The 26,546-nt window shown below is 41.6% G+C and overlaps 1 protein-coding gene and 1 long non-coding RNA gene across 18 annotated transcripts; one reads left to right on the forward strand and one right to left on the reverse strand.

Annotated features, from left to right (window-relative positions):
* Nucleotides 1–876: 876 nt before the first annotated feature.
* LOC143493456 (uncharacterized) lies at nucleotides 877–6,837 on the reverse strand. Of its 2 annotated transcripts, XR_013125459.1 has the most exons (6): nucleotides 6,493–6,837; nucleotides 6,166–6,281; nucleotides 4,605–4,734; nucleotides 3,559–3,852; nucleotides 1,795–2,602; nucleotides 877–1,661 (listed from the first exon to the last, which is right to left on the reverse strand). It is a non-coding gene; the product is annotated as an uncharacterized LOC143493456 (long non-coding RNA). The 2 variants fall into 2 exon arrangements; XR_013125458.1 differs by having other exon boundaries at nucleotides 6,166–6,837.
* Nucleotides 6,838–6,839: 2 nt separating this feature from the next.
* On the forward strand, nucleotides 6,840–24,691 carry LOC143493455 (uncharacterized). Of its 16 annotated transcripts, XR_013125457.1 has the most exons (10): nucleotides 6,849–7,182; nucleotides 8,267–8,439; nucleotides 9,009–9,160; nucleotides 10,725–10,835; nucleotides 15,187–15,381; nucleotides 20,222–20,827; nucleotides 20,948–20,996; nucleotides 21,085–21,144; nucleotides 23,035–23,145; nucleotides 23,219–24,691. XR_013125457.1 is itself a non-coding variant. In XM_076991877.1 (9 exons), the coding sequence occupies exons 5-9, from the start codon at nucleotides 15,244–15,246 to the stop codon at nucleotides 23,372–23,374; spliced, it is 615 nt and encodes a 204-aa protein (XP_076847992.1). In that variant the 5' UTR covers nucleotides 6,840–7,182; nucleotides 8,267–8,439; nucleotides 9,009–9,160; nucleotides 10,725–10,835; nucleotides 15,187–15,243; the 3' UTR covers nucleotides 23,375–24,691. The 16 variants fall into 16 exon arrangements, 2 of the variants coding, with proteins under 2 accessions (XP_076847992.1, XP_076847991.1); XM_076991877.1 differs by lacking the exon at nucleotides 21,085–21,144 and having other exon boundaries at nucleotides 6,840–7,182; nucleotides 20,222–20,454; nucleotides 23,291–24,691; XR_013125453.1 differs by having other exon boundaries at nucleotides 20,222–20,996.
* Nucleotides 24,692–26,546: the final 1,855 nt, after the last annotated feature.

Genomic DNA, 26,546 nt, shown 5'->3' on the forward strand with positions numbered 1-26,546 from the left:
CTTGTGGAACGTATCATTTGAAGTAAGCATATGGAGTTAATGGTTCAGTGATGTTTGTGATAGGATCTTCCCAAGTAGACGCCACTGGACGTTTGTTCTTTGTTAGGCTAGCATAAGGATCACCTTCACAATATAAAACAATCTCTTCCTAATTTTCCTGCCCTGATCCTTCCTCATCATGTAGTATCTCAAGAACAACGTCTTGTCCTATCACTGGTACTTCCTCATCTCCTGGAATAAATAATAAAAGTAGCTATATGTTCATACATTGTTTTATGGACAACAATGGGAGTGTTGGAGTACCAGTATTTAACAGATAGCTACACTTATCTACTCTTGAGAGACATGCACTCTACATCTTCACCATCATTACTATCCAAACTTTCAATTTCTGATATATTTCTGCTGTCAAATAACTGAAATATTAATGAATTTTTTTAATGGTTCTGATATTCCAAAAAATATTGTTTTATTTCTTATTTACAGAATGCTTTTGAAGTTTATGTATTCAACTGTAATTTATTTGTTCATTTGTAATAAACATCAAGTGACTGAGACTGCTTGCTTATTCTAAAACTTATAATGACATTAATTCAAAGTTGTATGTGTGTATGACCTCACTGTCTCAACCAATATTTTTACATTAGCTTCCTATAGCCATATACAAAGAATTTACATGACAATCATAGATTTAATATCAATTTGTTCTGTCTCACTACCCTGGTATCGTGAAATAACTTACACCATTAACAGTTTAGAACATATTTGGTAAAAGTTATACTTCATCAAGATGTGAGCTAGTAGCAGTTTAATCACAACCATGGGTATTGTCTTCTGTTTAGCAAGAATCGTTGGTTTCTTCAAGAAACAGGAGTGGGGATTTCCAAGAATGAAGTTTTTTTGTATGTACTTTTTATTCCAAAGTAATCTGACAGTCTACCAACACATAGGTTACATAAAGAAAAAACCACACCCCTTGAGGTGTTAAAGAATTTACATACAGACATACATTGTCGGGGGAGAATCCCATATGGCAGACTGTAAGATAGCCCCAGCCGGGTGGTTGTTACATCAAAGGAGCGCACCAAGGTCAAGGGGCTTTTTATTGTCATTACATCTGGGCACAGGTACAGAGTGTGATGAAATTTTGTTCCTCCGGAACCATGGTGCAACACAAATCAACAGTACAACAGACAACAAAGTGCAGCAGGGTAACAAAACAATGTGCAAAATGTGCAATCTCACAGCAAGACATTACAATAAATACAACAGGCCAGAGACAATTGAGACATGGTGTAAAGTGCTGGTGCAGTGCAATGTGGTATGAGATAAGTGATGTACTGTGTCATATGGAACATACATGAACACAGTGGTTCTGAGGTAGTTATTAGGTCCTGTGGGAGAGCAGCAAATATTTCTGGTGGGGGGTTTCAGTGCATGTGTGGGGACAGATCAGTGTTGGTGTGTGTCAGTTCCGTGTATGGGAGTTGAGGAGCCTGATTGCCTGGTGAAGGAAGCTATTACAGAGTCTGGAGGTGGAGGCTTGGATGCTCCTGTATATTTTGCCAGACGGCATCAGAGTGAAGAGACCGTGTGATGGGTGGGTTGGGTCTTCCACAATGCTGGTGGCTTTGCGGATGCAGCGTGTGGTATAGATGTCACTGATCGAGGGGAGAGAGACACCAATGATAGATGCAATCAAGATTAACACAATAGGTAAATAGAACAAAGAGGTCTCGCGGGAGATCAGTATAACTGGCATATGTATCATATTTAAGAGAGGAAGTTAAGTACCTGTTCAAAAATATCAGTTCCCAAATTGTCTCTTGCACTCCCCAAAGGATTTATGTTTTGCCTGAGGTGTCCCAATTGTTCTTCAGTAGGTATAAACTGATTAACAGGGACATCAATTGTTTGAGGCCAGTCAAAGGCAGGCACTCTAGCCCCGTGGGCCTCCGCTGCGGCCGCCCCTGCCCCGTGGCCCTCCGCTGCCCTCAATCCAACTGTTGCAAACGGGTTCCTGACCATCCCCTGGCACTGTCTGTTCATCTGCATCTGTTCATCTGCAAACACACCTTGAATGCCAGTGTGATGTTGCAAATGTTGTGACAGACAACCTTGCACAAAAATCTGATACGGTGACATGTGTTGAGCAGTTCTTAACTTGTGGTGGTTCCACTGACTAACAAACAACCTGAGATCACTTTGTTTATCTCCCTCGGATAAACCGTGAAGAGCCCAGATGTGTATTTCATTACTGGATTCCAATTTTCGTTCATTCTCCAGATATACAAACAACGAATGATAGACGTTTGTAACACCTCTCCACACATCGCCTCACAGTCTCTCAATGCGCTGGTTATGAGTGCTCCTCCCTCGTAAAGCACTTCCCCTGCTTGAGCCTCGGAAGACATCCATAAAGAGACACATCACATTGTTTTCCCCTCCATGGTCACATCTGACCCTTGAAGGGACACCATACTGGCTGACCGCTCCAATGAACAGATCCATTACAGTGTCACTTCTGTTGTTGTTCGACGCATGAAGGAACACCACAAGTCTGCTGTAACCATCAATACCTCCATGGATCACAATTCTCCACCTAAAAAATATGGAAAAAGATCAGGGAGTGACAGAAGAAGAAAAAACACATTAAATGAAAAGCTATTCACACAAATAGTTTGAATGTAGCTACAACGAGGACTACGCCTCTATGCTATGGTTGGGCTTTCATAGTGGTGGGGGGGGGGGGTCACTGCTGCATTCAAATGAATTCACACTTAATATAATGTCATTATTAGTCCCCCAATATCCCCCACTTATAACTAACAGACATCTTTATATCCAACCAACTTGGGCAAGCATTGTATGTGCAAGAGGTAAACAGTAGTGTTTTTATTCTCCTGTTTTAACATATAACCAAAAATCTTAAATGATAGTTGGGATGATGATTATTTTTGTAATAGTATAAAGATTCCAATCCATTACACCAGACTCTTAAATAACAGTTATTATAAAGAGTACAGCAACCATATTTTATAGCCTTGAATTGGAGGTTGGGTGACTGCTGCCCCTACTTTTTTAATATTCCATTCTTGCAGTTTGGCCTGATTAGGTCCCAAATGAGCCTCCACCTGTTACTATATGGATATAAATGGTACGCAGTTCAGTAGTTGTTGCTTTTAAAGACTTGACACCTATTGAATTTATGATTCAACAGTTACATTTAGAGCTGTTCCCATCCATTTCTAATACCATCTTGTTCCATTAACCCTGTTCCCATCCATTTCCTAATGTCTTAGGCAAAAACTGCATTTTCTTTGCAACAGATGTACTCTTTGTTCCTTCCTAGACACACAGTCCTGACCTGAACTAATCTAGACACAGACTTTGGACATTTTCCCCATTTACATTTATATTGTTGTCATTCCCTAAGATTATACAAGATTGAACTTAACAATACCAACTTCATAATCAAAGAGTTAGCTTTACATTGGCTATTGACACAGTTGGTGCAAATAAATCAACTTAAGTAAAACAGTTTCTATTGCTACTTACTTAATGAGTTTATGGTTTCCATCTATATGCCACAGTGAATTTGGTCCTGCCACTCTGTATGTTCTTCTGTGAAGCCTGTGGGACATAGTCCGGAGAGCAGCACCTTTAGGATTAGTCCTGATTACACTTTGACGAACACGTCGTCTCTGGACTAGGACGCCTTCACCAGCAAACCGAGCCCCAACAGCTTCAGGTCCTATTTCGTCATTGGCAGAGACAATCTCCAGCACACGGTTGTCAAGTGCTTCATCTGACAGAGCTGTGTAACGGCCCCGGAAAGATAGATTGTACTGTCTAGAAACACAAAGTGTATAAGAATGCGGATTAGTTTTACGATAAGGGAAAGACATATTTTAATACTGTGCTACAGTAGGAAAATACAATCAATACAGTCAACTGCTTTACAGTGAACAAATCATAAATCAGATACTAAAACAAACAGAACTCATTCACATATTTTAAGTGCAATTCCAAAAATGTGGCTAGTAAATTAGAATTTTCAACTGCTGTGTTATATGAATACAAAAGGACTACACTAATACACGAATCATGTATGTTTTTTTCAAAACTGTGATTTTATGCAAATAATTTAAATCAATCCAAGCTGCACTATACTGTATCTTGAAGTAGTTACTCCACCCCCTTACTTGATATATAAATTTAATGTGTTTCCACTTAGAAATTCCTATTTAAATGTCCAAAATACACAAAAATTTGGATGGAGGGGGCCACCACTTTTAATCACAGATCATGCTCCATCATGCACTCTACTCCAGATAAGAGCTAATTAGCACAGGTTTCTGTTAGCTAATGGATCAGAGCTAAGCAGTGTTCTACTGCGAGCATATTAGCTTCCTTGTGATGCTGCATCAGTGTTAGTTCAAGACAGTGACTGTCTTCACATATATCATGTGTTATTCTACATCCTACTGGTGTGCAATTAAATTTGCAGTTCCAAAATTTTGTGTTCATTATTCAATTTGTAGACAGAACAATTCACAAATGTTTCATATAAGTGCTTAAAAAAAAGACCTATCAACACATACCTTAACCGTCATTTCACTGTGCTTCTTGATACACAGTTAAATTATAACATCTGCAACTGTTGTTGTGTTACTTGACACACTGATCTCCCCACGTGTCCTGCCCTTCGTGGTACAGTGAAACCAGGAAAAGCTATAGTCCAAGAGAAAGTAGCATAGAATTAATAAAAATAACAGAAAATGGAAAAAACAAATCAACTTCAGATTTGAAATAGAAAAACCAATGAGCCCAAGTAAAATGATTTGCTTTGGAATTTCATATGTTGGTTATACAGTTTATACAGAAATATTTTTGCAAACATTCAATTGCAGTTGTTACTGCTAAGGGTGTCACAATCAGTTAATAAGCTTAAATAACCTTTTCACATTCTATACATTTTAACTACATTTTTATCTATGATAAACGTAACCGGTCTTTATGTGTGTATGTGGAGTGGGTATAAGAGATGTATGTATGTATGTATGTGTGTGTGGTGTGTATGTGCAGTGGGTATGGGAGATGTATGTATGTATGTGTGTGTGGTGTATATGTGCAGTGGGTATGAGAGATGTATGTATGTATGTATGTGTGTGGTGTATATGTGCAGTGGGTATGAGAGATGTATGTATGTATGTATGTGTGTGTGGTGTATATGTGCAGTGGGTATGAGAGATGTATGTATGTATGGTGTACATGTGTAGTGGGTATGAGAGATGTATGTATGTATGGTGTACATGTGTAGTGGGTATGAGAGATGTATGCATGTGTGTCTGTGTGGTGTATATGGAGTGGCTATGAGAGAGAGATGTAGTGTAATATTATTGGGTTACTGTTTCTTTAAGTTGTGTGTGTGTGAGAAAGAGTGCGCGAGGAGCGAGAACGAGAAAGGAAATTTACTTCTGTTGAGTGAATTCGCTTGTATTAATGTTAAAATAAAAGAGAAGAGTTGTCAACAGTGTGTGCGAGAGATGTGCGTGTGTGCACGTGCGTGTGTGGGGGGAGGGGGAGAGACATTCCTCACACTAACTAATCTCTGTTACTGTGAGTGGAGAAGGCTTGTTTAATGTGATTTGCACACTCCTAACAAACGGTCGTAGTTCGGGACACATTTAACTTATCACTTAACCGAAGAGATTGTATGAGAGAGGACCCCTTGGTGATGATTTTGTTGTAATTGTTTGACCCCAAAATGACAATTCGGATTTTGAGAAATTAACATGGGAGCTAATGGAGCAGTTTTCTGTGCCTAGTGCCAAACAAATGCTCATAACTCTAAAACGAATCGATCAAATGATTAGATATCCCGGCGTGCCAGAAAGGACAAGTTTCTCTCCCATTTAAAATTTAAATAGAGCTTCTAGGTGAAGGTGTAAGGATTTTACAGCAGTTTATCCAGGAGTGTTTTGATAATTTTTCATGCCTGCACACCCTCTAAGTCACACGGTAACTCGCAGTTGTAATTTGAAACCTCCATTCATTTCAATGGGGGGCTTAAACATTTTAAAACTTAAATTCATTCAAATCTATACATCCTATCGACTCAAAAATTACATAGCGGCTGTTTTATTTGACAAGCAAACTTACCATGTTGTCGTTGATTGCTAGCTTCCTGAATTAATTCACTGATGAGTCCAAGCATTATCAGCCACTTCGGCTTCAACCAGTCGGCCACTGGCCCAGCGAATGCTCGAGGCCATAGTCTCCAATCGGTTTCAGTCACATAAAACGTGATATAAATTCACTGTCGTAACATGACCCGTGTTCTCTACTTCTACTACAAATATGTTGATGAACTCGGTTCAGAATGAAATACAATTCACTTTAAAATATCACGAAGCCACAACTACATTTATGTGAAGAAACCAGAGTATATCAAATAACTTTTGTACACTGTACTAATTGATAGCATACCTAGTTATAACAGGTTGTACATTATCAAGTTGCTGATCATCCGACGATAAAACTCGTGTACATTCTAAAAATGTTCTACGGCAGTCGTTCAAAAAATTCCTGGAAGCCATCGCGTTCTCTACTCGACCAAATTACCTGCGCAAATAAACCCACATGGACTATTCCAAACACACCTTCACCGCCTCATCTAAGTCACGTGATAGATACGTAGCCCCAGAACCAGCCCACGTAAGGCCCATGTGACCACAACGTAAAGCCCATGTAACCACAACGTAGACGCCATGTCACCGCAACGTAGAGCCCATGTGACTAAAACGTAAGCCCTACGTCAACAAGGGGTGGGTATATTGGCGGCCACCAATAGTATGGAGGTCTAAACATCTAAACGTCTTAAGACGTCCAAAAGTTACGTGTTAACACGGCACATTTTGTCGTGTTAAGACGTTAAAACGTCTTAAGACGTCAAAAAGTAACGTCTTAACACGGCATTTTTGTACGTCTTAAGACGTCCAAATTTGACGTGTTAACACGGACGTCATTCTAGACGTTTTGAGCCAAATGGCGTTCCATACTCGGGTGACGGTCAACGATGTTCATCGGATCGTCAAGACACACATGCCGCGGCTTCTTCGAGCGAGAAAGAGAAAGATTTCAAGATGTACATATCTAGTTATATTGACAACTACGAAGGTGAGTGTTCCGTGTTAGCGCTAGCACACAGCTAAACGTAAATCAGTTAGCGTTAGCATTGTGTGTGTGTGTGTGTGTGTGTGTGTGTGTGCGTGCGCGCGTGTGTGTGTGTGTGTGTGTGTGTGTGTGTGTGTGTGTGTGTGTGTGTGCGTGCGTGCGTGCGTGTGTGTGTGTGTGTGTGTGTGTGTGTGTGTGTGTGTGTGTGTGTGTGTGTGTGCGTGCGCGCGCGTGTGTGTGTGTGTGTGTGTGTGTGTGTGTGTGTTAGCTAGCTGGTCGTGTCTGAACACTAAACTTCGTAAGAGCTTAAACTCAAGATCAACACAAACCCGGCGGATCCCTGTGTTTAGCCCGGCCATGACTGGGTTAAACAGCGGAATCTGTGTTTGTAAACAAAGCGCAACTCGACGGTGTTCGCCGACGCGTGTTTGTTTACAAAACAACGAATATTGTGCTTTGTTTACAAACACGGAATCCGCGCCGGAGACTGCTGTTTAACCTGTCTCAGGACTGAGTTATCTCACTTCACTATTAAACACATACTGTGATTAAGTCTATTCTTTTATTTGCATTTTAGTGTTGAACAAAGATCAGGTGACAGGAGAGATGTGTGTGAGGGCGACCTGTTTTAGGTCGATGAAGAAGTCGGAGAAGCCACACAGCTCGAGTGTAGGGTGACAGTGCTTTAGAAGATAAATGCTATGAATGTTGTTTTTAGATTTATGTTTATGGGGACTAAAACATTTTGTTGGTGAAAAGTAAGTAGTGGAGTAATGTTTTGAGTAATGTTACCTGGCAATGTGAGTATGACTTAATGTCAGGAAAAGTGAATGTTAAAGGCAAAACCCCCAGAAACTGTATTTGTTCAGATGTTTCCTGATTTACTTTATTGTAAATACTATTGAAGCTGGTAAATTGTTGATGTCAAATGAGAGCCACATTAGGCAACACTGTAGACTATTAGTGACAGTGTATTCTAATTATATAGCCTTTCCTGGCTGATTTTATTTTGTAAACAGTTTTTTTTTAATTAAATTGCACTTGATACTGTTTCTCATTGTATTTGCTACATTTTGTATTTTTGCAGATTTCATTAGATGATTCGAGACCTGCTCATGTGTTGCTGGGACAACTTTGTGCAATCATGTGGTGGCATTGCTTTATCAAACTGCACATTATTCACAACTAAGAGTTCCTGCTGTTCCTCCTGTCCTGAGCTGCACAGAGAGTGAGCAGCAATGGCACAAGCCAAGAACTTTGGTAAGTAATAATATTCTAAACTTTGTACATTTGTGTAAAAATGTAGGGTGCTATGAAAAATGTCAATAAACACAGAATACAGTCATATACTAATTATTTTAAATTACAAAGACATCATCTCGGATATTAAGACTGCAAAATGTAATTGATTTTAAAAATAAAAAGCACATATACCACTGCACTGCTGACAGTGATCCACCACCCATATAATATCTGCTCAGGGGTGGTCTGGGCCATAGATGAGTGGAGTGAAGACAATCAATCTATGCAGAGAAATTGAATGATCTTTAGTTGTTGAACTACAAAGCTGGCCTGACAAGAATTGTGCCAACTAAAGTGGCCAATAATTATACCTACTCACCATAACGGAAGTACTGTTTTGCATAAACAAACTTTAGTATGCATCATTACAGTAACATACAAATGAATATAAAATACCACAGTATAGATTGAGTTATTCAACCATGCACATTAGCAGTATGAGTATAAATAAATAGTGATCTCTGTAGATATATCTCTGATCATTAGGATCCTCTGCTCTGTAAGTTATGTTGACTGCTCTTACCTAGAATCAAAGCACGGCACACTGCAGCTGAAGCGTCATCATAACTACTACTGGCAGATCCAGGGGCAGATGCTCATCACAGGAATGGACTGGTGTGACTTTGTTGTTTTTGCTGAGGAGGACATGTTGGTGCAGCGCATATTGAAAGATGCACAGGTAATTAACACCATTAAACAAAAGGTGGACCATTTCTTTTTTCACATATACATGCCCAGATGTCTATAAACTCAGTTTGTATGTTTGTATATATTGTTGTATTTGTTTAAAATGTTCTTATAACCCTGATAAGGATCTGTAGAATAGAAAAACATTTGAATGTCATTGGCACAGTTCTGATATTTTAAAAAACAACTCAATAGACAAATCACAAGCACTTTGTTTCAAAATAAAATTATTTTCCTTCACTTTGTCATTGTTTTACATTTCGTCAAGCTTAAGTACAAACAAGTGAAACATTTATATTAAATATTAAACATTAAAAGTGAAGCCCATTAGATGTGAAGTAACTATTTACAAAAAGTAAGTGGTCATCGTTCAAACTGCAGGAAGTGTACATGAAAAGTAAACACATGGATAACATGCATATGCACCCTTAAATATTTATCACAGGTTTCCAACATTGGTCCTGGAGTACCATTGCCCTGCTGTTTTTCCTTATTTAGTAAACCTACTTCAAATCATGAAAGCCTTAATTGCAGCAGGGAAACATCAGGGGAAATTCAGTAACATTTCTAAAATAATAACAAAAAGCCCTGTACATGAATGTAAAAAGTATTCTTGGGAAAGAGCAAATGTTATATATTCTGTACTCATACAGCCCTTTCCACCATCCGAGGCCCATTTCTTGACAAGAGGACCATTCTGGTAGTTGGAGAGAAGACATGCCACAGTAAACAATTTGATTGATACTTCCTGTGATGGAGAGTGGTATTACAGTGTCAAATAGTTTGTTTTCTTTAATTCGTCTAATCATCCTCTCCACATGTACCCTTAGACGTGCAATATGCTGGGTCTCTCTCACATCATCTTCCAGCATCTGTGTTCTCTTGTGCAGGAAATCAGGCCTCATCAGCTCATCAATTGGTGTTAGCTTCTGGATTGGGCAAAAACAAAGACAAAAGATTAAAATAATATACACAGTCCGGTCACATTATGAACACCCCTAGTAACCATACTGTGAGCGTGGTACTACGAGTGGGTGAATATGGAGGTGGGTTCACTACAGAGAGTGAGGTGAATACAGACATTGGTGTTCCCAATCCAGGTGTTTTAATTGTGTTTTCCAGCAAAGGAGTAAATCACCAATACTAGTAAACGAAAAGAAAAACTGTATAAAAGGAGAACAAACATATAAAAAGTACTCAAGCCCGCAAAGGCTTATAAGCAGTACCTCCAGTAAGCGCTGGCAATCAGCAGCCAGTCTAGCCCCTACGTTTCTTGGGCTCAACACAATAACATCCAATATCAAACAACCAACATTAACCAACCAACCTCAACCTCCTTAGCCTCTGAGAGGAAGGCCTCTTATACTAGTAGCCCCTCCCCTTAATTTAGCTGGGACACACCACTACTACTAGCAGGGGTTACCTACAAACACAAACATGACATACATACATTACTGCAGTAACACAATATATACATAACATTTTACATTTAGTGCACTACTATGACAAGAATAATAATTAATATGTCCATTTGTTGCATACAACTCCGTCCTCAGGTATTCCAGGAACTGTAACCCCCTCCCCTCCTTCAGTAGGCCGAGGGCCCTTCGGCCACTATAAGAGGAGGAGCTGGATGGGCCGCCAGTCCCCTGAGAATCCCGGAACAGGTAAGTACAACATTATAATCAATCACGTGTCTTTTAGAGTCTTGGTGATGGGCCAGAGCTGGATGGCTTAATCACCCCTAGCTTTATCATCTTTTATTCTTTATTCTTTGGAATAAAGGCTCACGTATGGGAGCCACTTGTCCCAGTCAGAGCCAGTCTCTGACACAAACTTGCAAAGCATGCACTTCAGGGTCTTATTGAAGCGCTCAACCAAGCCGTCAGTTTTTGGGTGAAAGGGGGTCGTCCTGATGCCTTTTAACTGTAGAAGGGCATTAACCAGCTGGCGTGTTTTCACTTTACTTAGTGCAAATGCTGCTGGATAGCGCGTTGCATAGTCAGCAATTACTAAAATATAGCGTTTGCCGCTCTGACTCTTGGATAGGGGACCTACTACGTCCATGGCGATCCGTGAAAACGGGACGTCAATAACCGGTAAGCTTATCATGGGTACTCTGTCTGTCTGATTTTCTTTTTGGTGCGGTTAGCTGGCACTCTGGACATGCTTTGCAGAATTCTATTATGTCTAACTGCTGACGTGGCCAGTAGAATCGGTTCGCTATTCTGCTCTGAGTTTTAGCGTGTCCGAGGTGACCTGCCCATGGGTCAGAATGCCCTAATTTAAGTACTTCCTGCCTCAAACCTACAGGTACCACAAGTTGTTCTATTTCACCTTTTACTCGGAAAAGAATGTCCCTAATTATTGTGAACTGGATCTCTGTTCCTCTGCCTTTAGGAATAGTGGCTCAAGTGACTTGTCCTGACGTTGTAACTGCGCCACGCTACCAGGCAATGCGTCTACCTCTATATCAGGACATTCTACTTGTTCCTCTATAGCAGTGCCTCTGATTTTATCTTGCCTTTTTTGTCGTTTGGACTTTTTAAATTTTAGGAGTCTCATTATAGGGTAACTCCCTCAAGAGGGTCTGATTTTCCCCTGCTACACTCTCCTGCTTAGCCTGCAGCCTGGTTACAACCATTACATCAGCTGTTTTCTGCCTATCTGCTAAGAGGTCTATTAAAACGGGTACATCTCTGCCTAAAATCACGGAGTAGGGAGATTGCTGAATTATACCCAGGTTTAACAGATAAGCCTGCCCCTGTACCTCTATGCTTACTTCTGCTGTGGGATATACCTGCTCGTCCCCGTGTATGCACTTTACCCGTAATTTCCCGGTGTGTACTACTTCATTGTTGGGAAAACATTTAGCCGATACCAGCGTCTCACTAGCTCCCGTATCAATGAGCGCTTTGAACTTTCTACTGCCTATTTTTACAGTAATTGTGCTGTCTTTAGTATCATCAACAGTTTTAAAGCTAAACTCTCCTTGGGCTTGTGATAGAAATTCTGAAACCCTTAAATGGTGAGCACAATAAAAGTCAGAAGCAGTTGGGTTAGATAATAAAGTACAATGATTTATTTCAACAAAGCATGGATTAACCCCTGAGATCTCCGTTACAAACACGCCAGGTGTCTGTCACAGAGAGAGCTAATTCCCCATTCCAAACTCTCATCTTTTATACGTTTAATCATCAATACACACGGTGTCCACGAGGTGAACACGAGGTGATCAACCAAATGTGATTGGACAATACATGAAATAATTAACACTGATTTGACAGATGCATATGACGCATGTCCCCTCCAAGCTCAGCATCCTCGTGATGTCATGACAGACTGAGTGTCGCCGTAGTCCCTTCCAAGTAGAGATTAGCCGTCTCCAGCGAGGTCAGTTTAGGAACACCAGAGGAACATCAGATTAGGCCTCAGCCGAGGCCAGAGAACACACGCACACACATCTGAGCCCTACTGAAGTCACGAGAATGGCTTCAGTGCCATGATTAACACACGTATATGTAAAAAGATCTAACACCTATATCTAATGTGTTTAATGTATACTAAGAAAGCCTGACATAATTGGAAATCACCAAATTTCCACCACATTTCCGTCCTTTTTGTCCTTTATGGACAAATCACATCGACTACAGACCACTCCAATACAGGCTTTCGATCGTAGTGTCACTTACAGAAAGTACATGGATGGTCAAACAAACTACACCTGATTACAAACAGAATCAACATCAGGTGGTAGATTTGTGGCCTTGACATCCGTCCACATCGTGAGGTCCTCAGGTGTTGGCGCCGTGTCTGCAGCCTGCAAGACACAACTCCTCAGAAGTGACAGCAAACAAGGCACACAGAAAACCTTCAACAACAATTGCCATTGTGCTCCATCACCGGATGAGCAAGAGCACAGGGTTCATGGTGGGTGAGGTTGACCATTCTTGACAGCTGTTGTGCTTGGAGTGCGGGCACGCCCTATCTGCACTTCCACCCACTCAGCTGAGGCGCCTGAACACCCTCCTTTCACTCTACAGAAGCTGGGATGCTTCAGGACTGCTCTTCGTCTGCTCAGGTTCAAGAACCTTCTTGCAATGGCTGGCGTGAATCCATGTTCCAGGTTGTGCTGTGGACCTTAGGTAACGCCTCTTTCACCGCCCTTCGAACTTGTGACAAGAGAGAGGACAGGTTTGCACAATAATTCAACATGGCATCATTGCATCATTACTGTATTTGGCGGCCTGCCAAATAAGATCTCAAACGGACTCAGGCCCGTTCTCCCCCGGAGATCTCAGGGTTAATCCATGCCCCGTTAAAACAAATCACTGCACTCCCTTCTAGGATGTTCACACAGTATCTCACTGACCTCACCGTCAGTACGGCTACTATTACATGCACCCATTTTGCTGCTTCTGCGGAGAGAGACAACTACTCACCCACGCTCTCTCATACCACAAACACTCACACAGAGCGCGACCTTCACTCTCACTGGTTTTATGCAAACTGTGTGCTCGTCAACCCACAGTTGCGTGTGGCCACCTGGTGCTCGACTCCCAGTCGAGGGTGAAACTCCCAATCACTCAGTTACCCTGTCCGGTAACCACCGATGGTGCCACCTGTATAACCCCCCCCCCCCCCCCACCCCCGTGGAGTTCGACCGCCAAACCTCTCGACTCTTGTCGAGTTAGATCCCCTGATCCTGACAGTTCCCTATGAACTGCGTCTGGCGTCGCCTGTGTATACACGCACCAGGAGGTCACCAAATTTCCACCACAGGCTGTACGACAAACGACTGGAGCTACTCGATAAATTAGGACAAGCACTAATTTTGTGGCTGGTTTGGTTACAGTTAAAGCACCGTAGTGTTTTTTCTGCGGGGCGTCTATCGCTAGCTGCTCTCACATTAATCGCACTCGAGCGCCCGTGTGTAGGTGGTCTGCTATATTGTGGCATCGGAATACTACCCCGTCCCCCAGCAAACATACCAAACTCGTTGTGCTGACGCGGTTTGTTGACTTAGTCAAAGCGGAAGTTGCCTTCTGTCTGTCTCGCTGCCACGAATGCCTCTGACATCTCTACCGCTTGGAGAGTTTACCCGGGACTACGCTCAATAATCCACCTCCTGAGCTCTGGCTTGACCATGCGCAGGTACTGTTCCAGCATGATCACGTCGCCAATCTCTTCCTTAGTCTTCTCCTGTGGCGTCATCCACTTCTCGTAGAGACCTTTCAGCCTAGTGTAGAGCTCCCGTGGTGTCTCTGCCTCGAGTATGTCGTTCATCCGGAACCTCTGGCGGTAAGTGTCTTTGTTTATTTTGTATTTTCGCAGGATAACGTCTTTTACTTTGTGGTAGTCGCCGATGTCCGTACCATCCATAGCTACGTAAGCCGCCCTGGCTTTTCCTTCCAGGAGCGGGGCCAGATGTAGCGCCCAACTTCCACTTGGCCAGTTTGCCGTTTGCGCTATGCGTTCGAACATTGTGAGGAAGTGTTCGATGTCATCTGACTCTTTTAGCGTTGGCAGTCTTGGTGTTGGCCACACTGTGTGTGATGAAACTTGCGATGTAGATTGCCGTGTTTCACTTTCATTTGCTTGGTCTGCACTCTCTGCTTGAGTGCGTCGTATAATCCGAGAATGAGCGAAGTCCGTTGTTTCTTCACTCTAGTTTTGTTCGCGTCTCCCTGCAGCCCGGTCCTTGTGGACTTCTTCCTGCAGTAAACCGAACTGGTGCTGCATTGAGCACCATCTTTGCTCCTGTTTTGCTACTTCTTTTTGGAAATAGTCATCCCTTCCTTTTTGCTCTGTCATGAAGCTCTGGAGCATTGCACACAGCTGTTCTACATCTGCGGGTGGGTCGCCAGACGCAGCTTCGGTGCTAGAGATTAGAAGCGGGTCATCTTCTCTTTGCTGTGGTTGACTCGTTGCTGGTGGAACTCTTTTTGGCGGCATTCTCCCAGTCTTGTAGCTTGCCTTGCTTTTAGAAGAGTCTGCTAACCTGTTTCTCTTCCGCAGGTGACCCTGCGTGACCCCGCTTTCCGGGGTCTCCCTCTCCCGCCTGCGGGGGCGGGCATGCGAGGGTCACTGGGATGTGCGGCCCTGGGACTCCACTGCTCCTGGAGGGGCCGTGGGTGGGTGGGATTCCCGGGTCTTTCTCTGCCTGCCTCTGGCCTCTGGGGGAATGTTGTCGCGGCTTTCTTACCCTTGCTGGTAAGCATATTCCGTACATTTATACTATGTTGCACTTTTAGGTTGCACATAAACACACACACACACATACATCACAGTCATGTGTGCTATATGTCTTGGGTACACTTTCTGCTCTTCTTTGCAGTAGTCATTTGAGCTGGTTGTTTTTCCTCCTGCCCTTCTGTCTTTTCCCTTTTTATTCTTTCTCTCCCCCTCTTTTCTTGGTCCACCTAACCCCAATAATTATCACTTTGCATATTGTTATCACTATATTATACAGAATTGTTATAATTGTCATTTGAACTGTACATAAGAACAAAGTTGTCCTCCAAAGATTGGGGGGTGGAGGTGGGCCATTAACAAAAAAAAAAGACTGTAATCTGTCTCTTTCTCTGTATACTTTATTAACCAGATTTTGTCCTGTTCTACGGTAAATAGCAGCTATTGTTTGGGTGAGCATTGCCAGCACTGTCGTGACCAGAGGTGGGCAGTAACGAAGTACATTTACTTAAGTACTGTACTTAAGTACAGTTCTTAAGTATTTGTACTTTACTTAAGTTGATTTTTTTTTAAATACTTATGACTTTCACTTCACTACAGTTGAATAACAAATACAGTACTTATCACTCCACTACATTTCTGTCCAGCTCTCGTTACTCGTTACTTCCACACACAACTCTCCTCCCCTCCCCCGATAGTATTTTCACAGGTGACAGCCTATCAGCAATCAAGGATGTGTCTGTGAGGTGTAAAATCAAGTTCGGTGTCGCTAGTCGTTCTTCTCCTAAATAACAGCAACATGAGCGGAGACGGCGGTGATGGAGCATGCCAGGGTTGCCAACTTTACAAGATCGCTTGGAGGGAGATTTGAACCTGGACTTGGTGGCGAGTGTAAATTGTTGATCGGGGGGTGGCGAACGTTACCGGGGCGGTGAAAAATGGACACAAATTAAGTATTATATCGTGATCGCCGGTGGTTGATAGATATAGATCAGAGGTAAATAAACTAGATTTTTTTATTGGCGTGAGATATCGGAACTGTGGCGTGAGAGCGTGTGAAAACGGTCAAATGCGTGTGTCTCACGCTCAATGCGTGAGAGCTGGCAACCCTGGCATGCTCTTTTGCACCCATGGCCGTATCTCGACAAAATGTTCCAGTTTTCTGAACGGATGAATCATTCCTATCGTTTTAAATGCATGCTTTGTTTGCCAAAAACAAACTATATCACTGCATACCAAAATTCACCGTCCCACCTGAGGAAGTATATTACGGTATGCAGCCTAAATGTTTTGTTAAGTGACTATGTAGTCAGAGGAGCTTTGCAGTAAGGCTAGTGAAATGACTTTGCCTGCTCACTCCACTGCTAGGTCTGCTAGGATCACTATAAATAATGTTAACATTATATTGGCAAGTAATTCAAACTACGGAAACATCAATAAGGGAAACTGTGTGGGTTAATCGAATCTTGTCAAATAATGTTTCCATTCTAATGTCAGTGTAGAATTAATGTCAATAATTCTAATGTGGCTGTGATTTCTAGTTTGAAAAGAGTTTGTTAGCATGTTGGGTGGCATGGAGTTGGTGGGCTTTAGCCATACTGCAAAAGGTTGTAGCAAGGTTAGACTACCAAGATGCCACACTGCTAATTTTACTTTGTCTTTGTTTATATTGACTGTAGCATAATGTTGTATTGGATGACTGAATACCTAACTAGCAAAGAGAGAAAACCGTCATTTTATTATTGACTTTTAATATGGTAACATAATTTGCTTAAACAGGTTAGGCTAGGCTAATCAGTGAATTGTGTTTTTAGAAAATGTTTTTGTTCCTTAAACTAAAGTGTAGGTTAAACTTTTCTGCTACCACTACCTGAATGATGTACATCATTGGAATATGCCTTATTGATTATTATCAAAGACTGTATGAATATTATGCCCAAAGAGGATTTGGTAGGATGTATAATACTTTTAAACTATAAAGTATTTTATACAAATGTGACAGAAGGTGTACTTCCGTCACATTATTTAATGTGATTTAATACGTATTTTTAAAAGCAAGTACTTCAGTACTTTCACTTAAGTAAGATTTTGAACATGCAACTTTCACTTGTATCGGAGTAGCATTTGACCAGTGGTATCTGTACTTTGACTCAAGTAATGAAATTGAGTACTTCGTCCGCCTCTGGTCGTGACCCTGATGTGGTAGTGGTGTGGTAATGTGGCTTTGTCCACATACTTTCCACTTTACTAGGCATACCTACCATGTGGGTCCACCTTGTAGGTGTAAAGTCAGAGACAATAACTGATCTGTCTGTTCACAGTTTCTAAGTCATCTAGATATTCATCAGTGTTCACAGAGCACTGCACACATTATACCTTTGGCTGTAAATTATTGGTAATTGCAATCCTGGTCCTGTAGACGCCCTGTCCTTTATATTTTAGTGTCTTTGCTGCTCCCAGCACACTTTTCAAGTTGCAAGGGGTGTTAAAGCAGTGAAAGCACTCAAATGTTCAGGGCATGCACAGGACCAGGTTTGGAGAAACACTGGGTTAGTGGACTTTTTTTAGCAAGCAGTAAATCTGAGTGTTTAAAAATGTACATTGGATCAAGCTTTATCTGATCCAATCCTGAATAATAGCTGCTCTGTAGTGTTTAAATAGGATCAATAAAGTATACAAAAAGGTACTGACTACAGTCTGATACTGTAGAACAGGGGTGCTGGATCCTGGTCCTGGAGATCTACCACCCTAAAGTTCACCTATATGATCAGTGCAACTGAGAACATCCACAAAGACTTGATTTACAAGGAGGTGGTCATAATAATCTGACTGGCATGTATAGATTACACATTAAATATGAGAAAGAAAAAAAAACAGATGTACTTACAGTGGGTCTTGACAACGCTTCCTCAAGGGCACTCAAGTGGGAGCCTCCACTGGCCTGACCAACACGAAGCATTTTGGATGTTGATGGCTCAATAAGACTCCAGAAGGCCATTAGATGCTCATATGTGGCAAACATAGTGTGTGGCAAAAATATATATATAACCAACACCGATTCCTAAGTTGATCCTTGCACTCCTCCAGACATGTGCATGTGTTTCCCTACTCCAGTTCTCAACACACCTCTACCATATTGTTCTTACTGATAAACATGTGTGTGTTAAGAGCTGGGTGAGGGAGAAAAAACATGCACTTTCAACATGGATAGCAAGGGTGAAATACCTGATTTAAGAAAATGCAAATATTTGTTACTACCAAAATAACGACATGAACTGAATTTTAGCCAGTCTTTTCAACATCCAAATAGTGCATTGAATACACCAGGGATATATTTTAGGATTCAAGCAACTGCTGCACGTTCGCCTGCTAAACTTAAAGTACATTAACTGCCTGTAAATAAAACGTATTTTGTATTCTACTTAGTGCACTACACAATGAGTGGGGAGCTATTTGGGTCATGATCTAATCAAACACAGCTACACGGTTACGCGGTTATGTCTTGTGATTATCCGTCTCACCTGTGGCTCGTCTCGTCATCACTTGGGGTTTATGGGGTCTGTCTATTTAATGTACGTTCGCGCAGTGTCCTGTGCTCGTCGTTGTCTGAGTCATACGTTTTCTGTGAGTAGCTGTGTGTTTTACGTCGGGAGCGGGAGCTGCAGGCGCTGCGGTGGGCGGTCCTCCTCCTGCCCTCGCCGCAAACCCTCCACCGGGTGTGAGCCTTCCTAACCTGGCAGTGGGAGCGCTGTCTGTAACCTCTATCTCCTCTTCCTCCTCACTGCCCAGGCTCCAGCTCATGGGCGTGGCTGGGCTCCCACCCCGGGAGCCGTCCATCGCGCTCCCCTCGGAGCGGTAAGGGGGAGCGCTCACCCCCAGGCTGTTACTCCCCTTGACGGTCCCGGCAGAACGCTCAGTGGGTGGCGAACTACCCTCGTCCTCCGTACATAGCTCGCTGTCCGTGCACTCAGAGTCACTTTAATATGAGTACATATATTGCGCAGATGGCGCACGTAAAACACACAGCTACTCACAGAAAACGTATGACTCAGACAACGACGAGCACAGGACACTGCGCGAACGTACATTAAATAGACAGACCCCATAAACCCCAAGTGATGACGAGACGAGCCACAGGTGAGACGGATAATCACAAGACATAACCGCGTAACCGTGTAGCTGTGTTTGATTAGATCATGACCCAAATAGCTCCCCACTCATTGTGTAGTGCACTAAGTAGAATACAAAATACGTTTTATTTACAGGCAGTTAATGTACTTTAAGTTTAGCAGGCGAACGTGCAGCAGTTGCTTGAATCCTAAAATATATCCCTGGTGTATTCAATGCACTATTTGGATGTTGAAAAGACTGGCTAAAATTCAGTTAATGTCGTTATTTTGGTAGTAACAAATATTTGCATTTTCTTAAATCAGGTATTTCACCCTTGCTATCCATGTTGACAGTTCATGTTTTTTCTCCCTCACCCAGCTCTTAACACACACATGTTTATCAGTAAGAACAATATGGTAGAGGTGTGTTGAGAACTGGAGTAGGGAAACACATGCACATGTTCCCGCTCCCGATGTGGGTTCGGGGCACTGGGTCCTGTTGGCACCCCGGGACGGGTAGTGCCCTTGGTGGGGGAGTCTGTCACATTGAGGTCACATTGAGATTACAGTCTGATTATTGTATAACTACAAAGTGCTATATGATCTGATCCTATATAACCTAATTAACTGAAAACATCCACAAAGAGTACAGTTACAAGGGCTGTTTATAATGTGACCGGACTGTGTATATTATTTTAATCTTTTAAAAATATAATTTGTGTATGTTTTCTCTTTGTTTTTGCCCAATCCAGAAGCTAACACCAATTGAAGAGCTGTTCCTCTTTCTGATGTACTTGTCGGTTGGCCTAAAACAGAGGGATCTTGGGCACAGATTTTTTATTCACCGCACCACTGTGAGCCGGATCATCATTACGTGGGCCAACTTCTTTACACCCTTTACAGGCCTTTACACCCTGCTGGGATCCATGTGTATCTGGATGCCACCCGAAGTCATCAAGGCTCACCTGCCCAAGGAGTTCTCAAGGTACCCAGACACACAGGTAGTGATTGACTGCACAGAGCTTCGCTGCCAGACTCCATCATCTTTACTGCTGCAAAGTGAAGTATTTTCAACATACAAGTCCCACTGCACTTTCAAAGTTATGTTGGGGATGGCACCACATGGAGCTGTGACATTTGTATCAGCACTTTACCAGGGGTCTATCAGTGACGAGGAAATCTTCAGGCAGTCAGGCATCACATCTCTACTGACACCTGACATGGCCATTATGGTAGACAAGGGATTCCTTGTTGATGACCTGGTTCCTTGTAAAGTACACAGGCCTGCTTTCCTGCACAAGAGAACACAGATGCTGGAAGATGATGTGAGAGAGACCCAGCATATTGCACGTCTAAGGGTACATGTGGAGAGGATGATTAGACGAATTAAAGAAAACAAACTATTTGACACTGTAATACCACTCTCCATCACAGGAAGTATCAATCAAATTGTTTACTGTGGCATGTCTTCTCTCCAGCTACCAGAATGGTCCTCTTGTCAAGAAATGGGCCTCGGATGGTGGAAAGGTCTGTATGAGTACAGAATATATAACATTTGCTCTTTCCCAAGAATACTTTTTACATTCATGTACAGGGCTTTTTGTTATTATTTTAGAAATGTTACAGAATTTCTCCTGATGTTTCCCTGCTGCAATTAAGGCTTTCATGATTTGAGGTAGGTTTACTAAATAAGGAAAAACAGCAGGGCAATGGTACTCCAGGGGGGTATTCCACGAAGCGAGCTAACTCAGTAAGCCGGGCTTTTAAAGACAAGCCTGGCTCATTTTGCTCAAATTCGGTTCCACAAAAGAGGCTAGACTTGAGCCTCGCTCAGTTACTACAGCAACATATACGTTTGAACTAACCTGCTCCGTACCAGGCTAGAGTTGAGGCTTAGCTTAGCCGGACCGCTTCTATTGGCTGAGCAGCGTGATGTCAGTCTCGCCATCCGGGAAACTGAATTGAGGAACAAGGTTCCGCTGCAGTTCTATCCATTAAATGGCTGTGGATGTAGCATATATTATAACATCTTTATACATTTAATTGAGTACTGTAATTATTAGTTTGGAATGATTGCAGGTTATTATTATCAAAATTTAATAATTATATTTCAAAATGCAATTTATATTTCGATCTTAAGAGTACATATTCAATGTTATTCAGTGAGGTTTCTGCACATTTTAATGTATTGGTTTAATCTTCACAAATTCAGGTCAGTGTAAAATGGAATACAGTGTCTAATCGCAGTTATGGTGCAGAAACATACATAAGCATAAACTCTATCACAAAAAATACAATTCTTTGTACCTGAGTATTAATAATTATTAATACTGAGTAATTTAGGTGAAGATACTTTTAGGTATATATTTATCCCCATACTTCCTCTTTTGTGTTCAAATTACAAGCAAATCATATCACTTTGCAATTTACATATGTTCAGTATAAATAATGTAAATGTGTGGTTAACTTAATGGTGCAAAAAGGAAATGGATACAGACAAATACCTTACCAAGATTTTCATACAGGTGATACAAATAATCCAAAATGTAAGCTATAAAAAGAGCAGCTAACAGTGAAGGCTGAAGGCTGATTGACCATGGCATGCCCATTTGTAGAGAATCCAGTAGATGAGGGAGTGTGTATAGTGCACAGAGCATTCATGCTATCAGCTCCAAGGTCATTCCAGGACAGGACAGATCCACTGGGCTTTCCAGATGACTACTTATTTGAGCACTACAGGTCAGGGGCGCAGATGGCACTGGGGACGGGGGGGACATGTCCCCTCCAGATTTATATTGACCCCATCCGAAATCTAGCATCTACAAGCATAAACGCATATATTGTACAGCTTGGTCCCCCTCACTTCAGAATTTCCATCTGCGCCGATGCTACAGGTTCAGAAGACACAGTATTATATATCTTTGTAAATTACCGGGGCCATATATTGAGAAGACCACTAGACGTAGTAAAGCTCTTACCAAACCCCAAACAGTCTGTATCGCTTTGTGCTTCTTTGCCAGTCGTGCATTTCTGTACAGCTTTGGGGATGCATAACATCTTAGTAAGGCAACGTTCTGCAGCGAAATTCGAAAGGTTTACCTTGCGCTTAAGCGCTTCCTTAATATATTCATTAAATTCCCTGGTCACAGAGGCATCCTTCCCATCCTTTTCAGAACAGCTGGCATGTATTCATGAGAAGTAGTGTTGGTTTGATCAGTAACTTGGAGTTAAATTTATATGACTTTAACAGACGCTCTTATCCAGAGCACTTACCAAAGTGCTTTGTATTCATCTTAATCAACTATTTCATGCTAAAATTCCTTCAATTCAAAACGCATTGAATTGTCTAGGATTTCCAAATGTCATTGGTGCTATAGACTGTACTCACATCTGGATAAAGGCTCCATCTGTACCCATGGAGGCAGACTATGTGAACCAAAAAATTATTTCACAGCATCAATGTACAGGTACATGCAAGTTTTGCCTACCCAACAGAAATTGTAAAGCATGTCAGTTCATGGGTTTGAATAACTTTCACCCTTTGTCACTTTTGCCATTGTTCTAGATGGTTTGCACCAGCCAATTTCTATTCTCCAACATTGAGGTAAAATGGCCCGGCTCGGTGCACGATTCCAGGATATTTCATGCCTCCTCACTGGCACAGAGGTTTGCTAAGGTAAGAATACTCCAACCACACAAAATAGTGCAGATTTGGCCTCAGTGTTTAACTCTACTCCTTATAATCATAGGTGCTTTTCCTGGCTTACTGCTTGGGGATAGGGGTTACCCCTGCCAACCTTTTCTCCTTACCCCATATGCAGACCCTACAACAGATGCAGAGAGGAGGTTCAATCATGCACATTCAAAGACAAGGGCATGCATTGAGATGGCATTTGGACAGTTAAACAGCAGATTTAACTGCTTGCGCCATCTCAGAGTGACTCCTGAGAGAGCCTGTGACATTAAAGCAGCCTGTGCAGTTTTGCACAATGTGGCAATACTGCAAAAAGAAGAAATGCCAAGAGTGCAGTTGGAGCAATGGGAAGATGGCATTTTAATTGCAGACCACATGGATGGTAGAGCTATGAGGGACATGTATGCAAACACTTACTTTAGTTAAGGGAATATTTTGTTTGCATTTGTTCATTAACACTATTAACATAAAACAAGAGGCGTTTTTTTTGGAAAGAGAAATGTATTAATTGTCTTGCTGAGCCTGTGGACAGAAGAAACAAAGAACAAAAATGTAAAATCTGAGAAACAACTGAACCTACCTTTAACATAAGGCTGTGTATCATGAGGACAGACAGGATCAGATGATGTTCCTCCTTCGATTCCCACAATGATGGGGCGTCCGCTGTTTTGCTCTAAAGCAAGGTCTTCTGCAGGAGTGAGGGCTGCTACAGGAGGCCCACCACCAGCAGCAGCAGTAGCAGTTTTCTTTCTGGTTGCTAAAATATTTTATACAGTTGCCATGTTCTCCTAACCCCGCTCATGTTACTTCTAAATCAGGAAATTATTAACATTATTAATTTACTATAACACTTTTTAAATGCCAATGAATGGGTTAAATTATATGCTCACGCATTTAATCTGTCTGCAATATTGTGCCAGGCAGCTTCTCTGGCTTTATTAATACAGGACGTGTTGCCTTTCTTCATAATAACGTCTTTATATTCCTCATAAAGACGTATGAGTAGCTCCTGTTCAGCAGAAGAAAAAAAAGCTGCTCGTTCTTTCAGCTCTTTCGACATTTTCTTGCCTTTTTGAATATCGATTAGTGAGGCTGTGTAAATACTGTGTGCACGCGCATGATCGCCGATTACAAAAGCCGGGCTTGAATTAGCGGGAACAGGTTGAGTCTGGATTTCGTTAGTGGAACGGAACTAGACGGAAGTGAACTGTTTGGCTAACTCAAGCGAGGCTCACTCTAATAAGCGCCGCTTTCATAAGCTCGCTTCGTGGAATAGCCCCCAGGACCAATGTTGCAAATCTGTGATAAATATTTAAGGGTGCATATGCATGTTATCCATGTGTTTACTTTTCATGTACACTTCCTGCAGTTTGAACTATGACCACTTACTTTTTGTAAATAGTTACTTCACATCTAATGGGCTTCACTTTTAATGTTTAATATTTAATATAAATGTTTCACTTGTTTGTACTTAAGCTTGACGAAATGTAAAACAATGACAAAGTGAAGGAAAATAAATAATTTTATTTTGAAACAAAGTGCTTGTGATTTGTCTATTGAGTTGTTTTTTTAAATATCATAACTGTGCCAATGACATTCAAATGTTTTTCTATTCTACAGATCCTTAATCCTTATCAGGGTTATAAGAACATTTTAAACAAATACAACAATATATACAAACATACAAACTGAGTTTATAGACATCTGGGCATGTATATGTGAAAAAAGAAATGGTCCACCTTTTGTTTAATGGTGTTAATTACCTCTGCATCTCTCAATATGCGCTGCACCAACATGTCCTCCTCAGCAAAAACAACAAAGTCACACCAGTCCATTCCTGTGATGAGCATCTGCCCCTGGATCTGTCAGTAGTAGTTATGATGACGCTTCAGCTGCAGTGTGCCCTGCTTTGCTTCTAGGTAAGAGCAGTCAACATAACTTACAGAGCAGAGGATCCTAATGATCAGAGATATATCTACAGAGATCACTATTTATTTATACTCATACTGCTAATGTGCATGGTTGAATAACTCAACCTATACTGTGGTATTTTATATTCATTTGTATGTTACTGTAATGATGCATACTAAAGTTTGTTTATGCAAAACAGTACTTCCGTTATGGTGAGTAGGTATAATTATTGGCCACTTTAGTTGGCACAATTCTTTTCAGGCCAGCTTAGTAGTTCAACAACTAAAGATCATTCAATTTCTCTGCATAGATTGATTGTCTTCACTCCACTCATTTATGGCCCAGACCACCCCTGAGCAGATATTATATGGGTGGTGGATCACTGTCAGCAGCACAGTGGTATATGTGCTTTTTAATTTTTAAATCAATTACATTTTGCAGTCTTAATATCTGAAATGATGTCTTTGTAATTTAAAATAAGTAGTATATGTGTAACGACCTGCGCTGGGCAGAACAGGGAGGCGGACACAAACGCTGAGGAGAGCGAGATTTATTAAAGGAAATTCCATTGACAGAGTCGAAATAACGGGCGCAGGTCAGATCGGGAAGGCAGTCCATACATGAAATATACACAGGCATGACAACGGGTACAGAAAACAACAAGACAGACTAACTAAGGAACAAAAGGCAAAACACATGGGAGACGGATAACACAAAGGCGCAAACTTACGAACAGCTGGAATGACTAGGCACAGGTTTGAACAAAAAGACCAATACGGACATGGGAGACACAGGGACTTTTATACACAGGACTAGACAAGGACCAGGTGCGAACAATGATAACAGGGGCGTGGCAAACAATGGGAAATCACAGAGACAACGAGCAGGGCGGGATAAACAGGCAGGGAATACAGACATGAGGGAACCCAGTGTGACAGCTACGAGAGGAGGCGTAGCCCTACGTGACAATATGACTGTATTCTGTGTTTATTGACATTTTTCATAGCACCCTACATTTTTACACAAATGTACAAAGTTTAGAATATTATTACTTACCAAAGTTCTTGGCTTGTGCCATTGCTGCTCACTCTCTGTGCAGCTCAGGACAGGAGGAACAGCAGGAACTCTTAGTTGTGAATAATGTGCAGTTTGATAAAGCAATGCCACCACATGATTGCACAAAGTTGTCCCAGCAACATATGAGCAGGTCTCGAATCATCTAATGAAATCTGCAAAAATACAAAATGTAGCAAATACAATGAGAAACAGTATCAAGTGCAATTTAATTAAAAAAAAACTGTTTACAAAATAAAATCCGCCAGGAAAGGCTATATAATTAGAATACACTGTCACTAATAGTCTACAGTGTTGCCTAATGTGGCCCTCATTTGACATAAACAATTTACCAGCTTCAATAGTATTTACAATAAAGTAAATCAGGAAACATCTGAACAAATACAGTTTCTGGGGGT

Source organism: Brachyhypopomus gauderio, unplaced genomic scaffold, assembly GCF_052324685.1.
Source record: "Brachyhypopomus gauderio isolate BG-103 unplaced genomic scaffold, BGAUD_0.2 sc87, whole genome shotgun sequence".
NCBI classification, from domain to species: Eukaryota; Metazoa; Chordata; class Actinopteri; order Gymnotiformes; family Hypopomidae; genus Brachyhypopomus; species Brachyhypopomus gauderio.

Excerpts from the sequence above, each read along its gene's own strand:
- LOC143493455 (XM_076991876.1), top strand. The coding sequence starts at position 15,244 with ATGCGAGGGTCACTGGGATGTGCGGCCCTGGGACTCCACTGCTCCTGG. Across the intron at positions 15,382-20,221 it reads CGGCTTTCTTACCCTTGCTG|AAGCTAACACCAATTGAAGA; the intron begins GTAAGCATATTC and ends TGCCCAATCCAG. Across the intron at positions 20,455-20,947 it reads CTGCCCAAGGAGTTCTCAAG|CTACCAGAATGGTCCTCTTG; the intron begins GTACCCAGACAC and ends TCTTCTCTCCAG.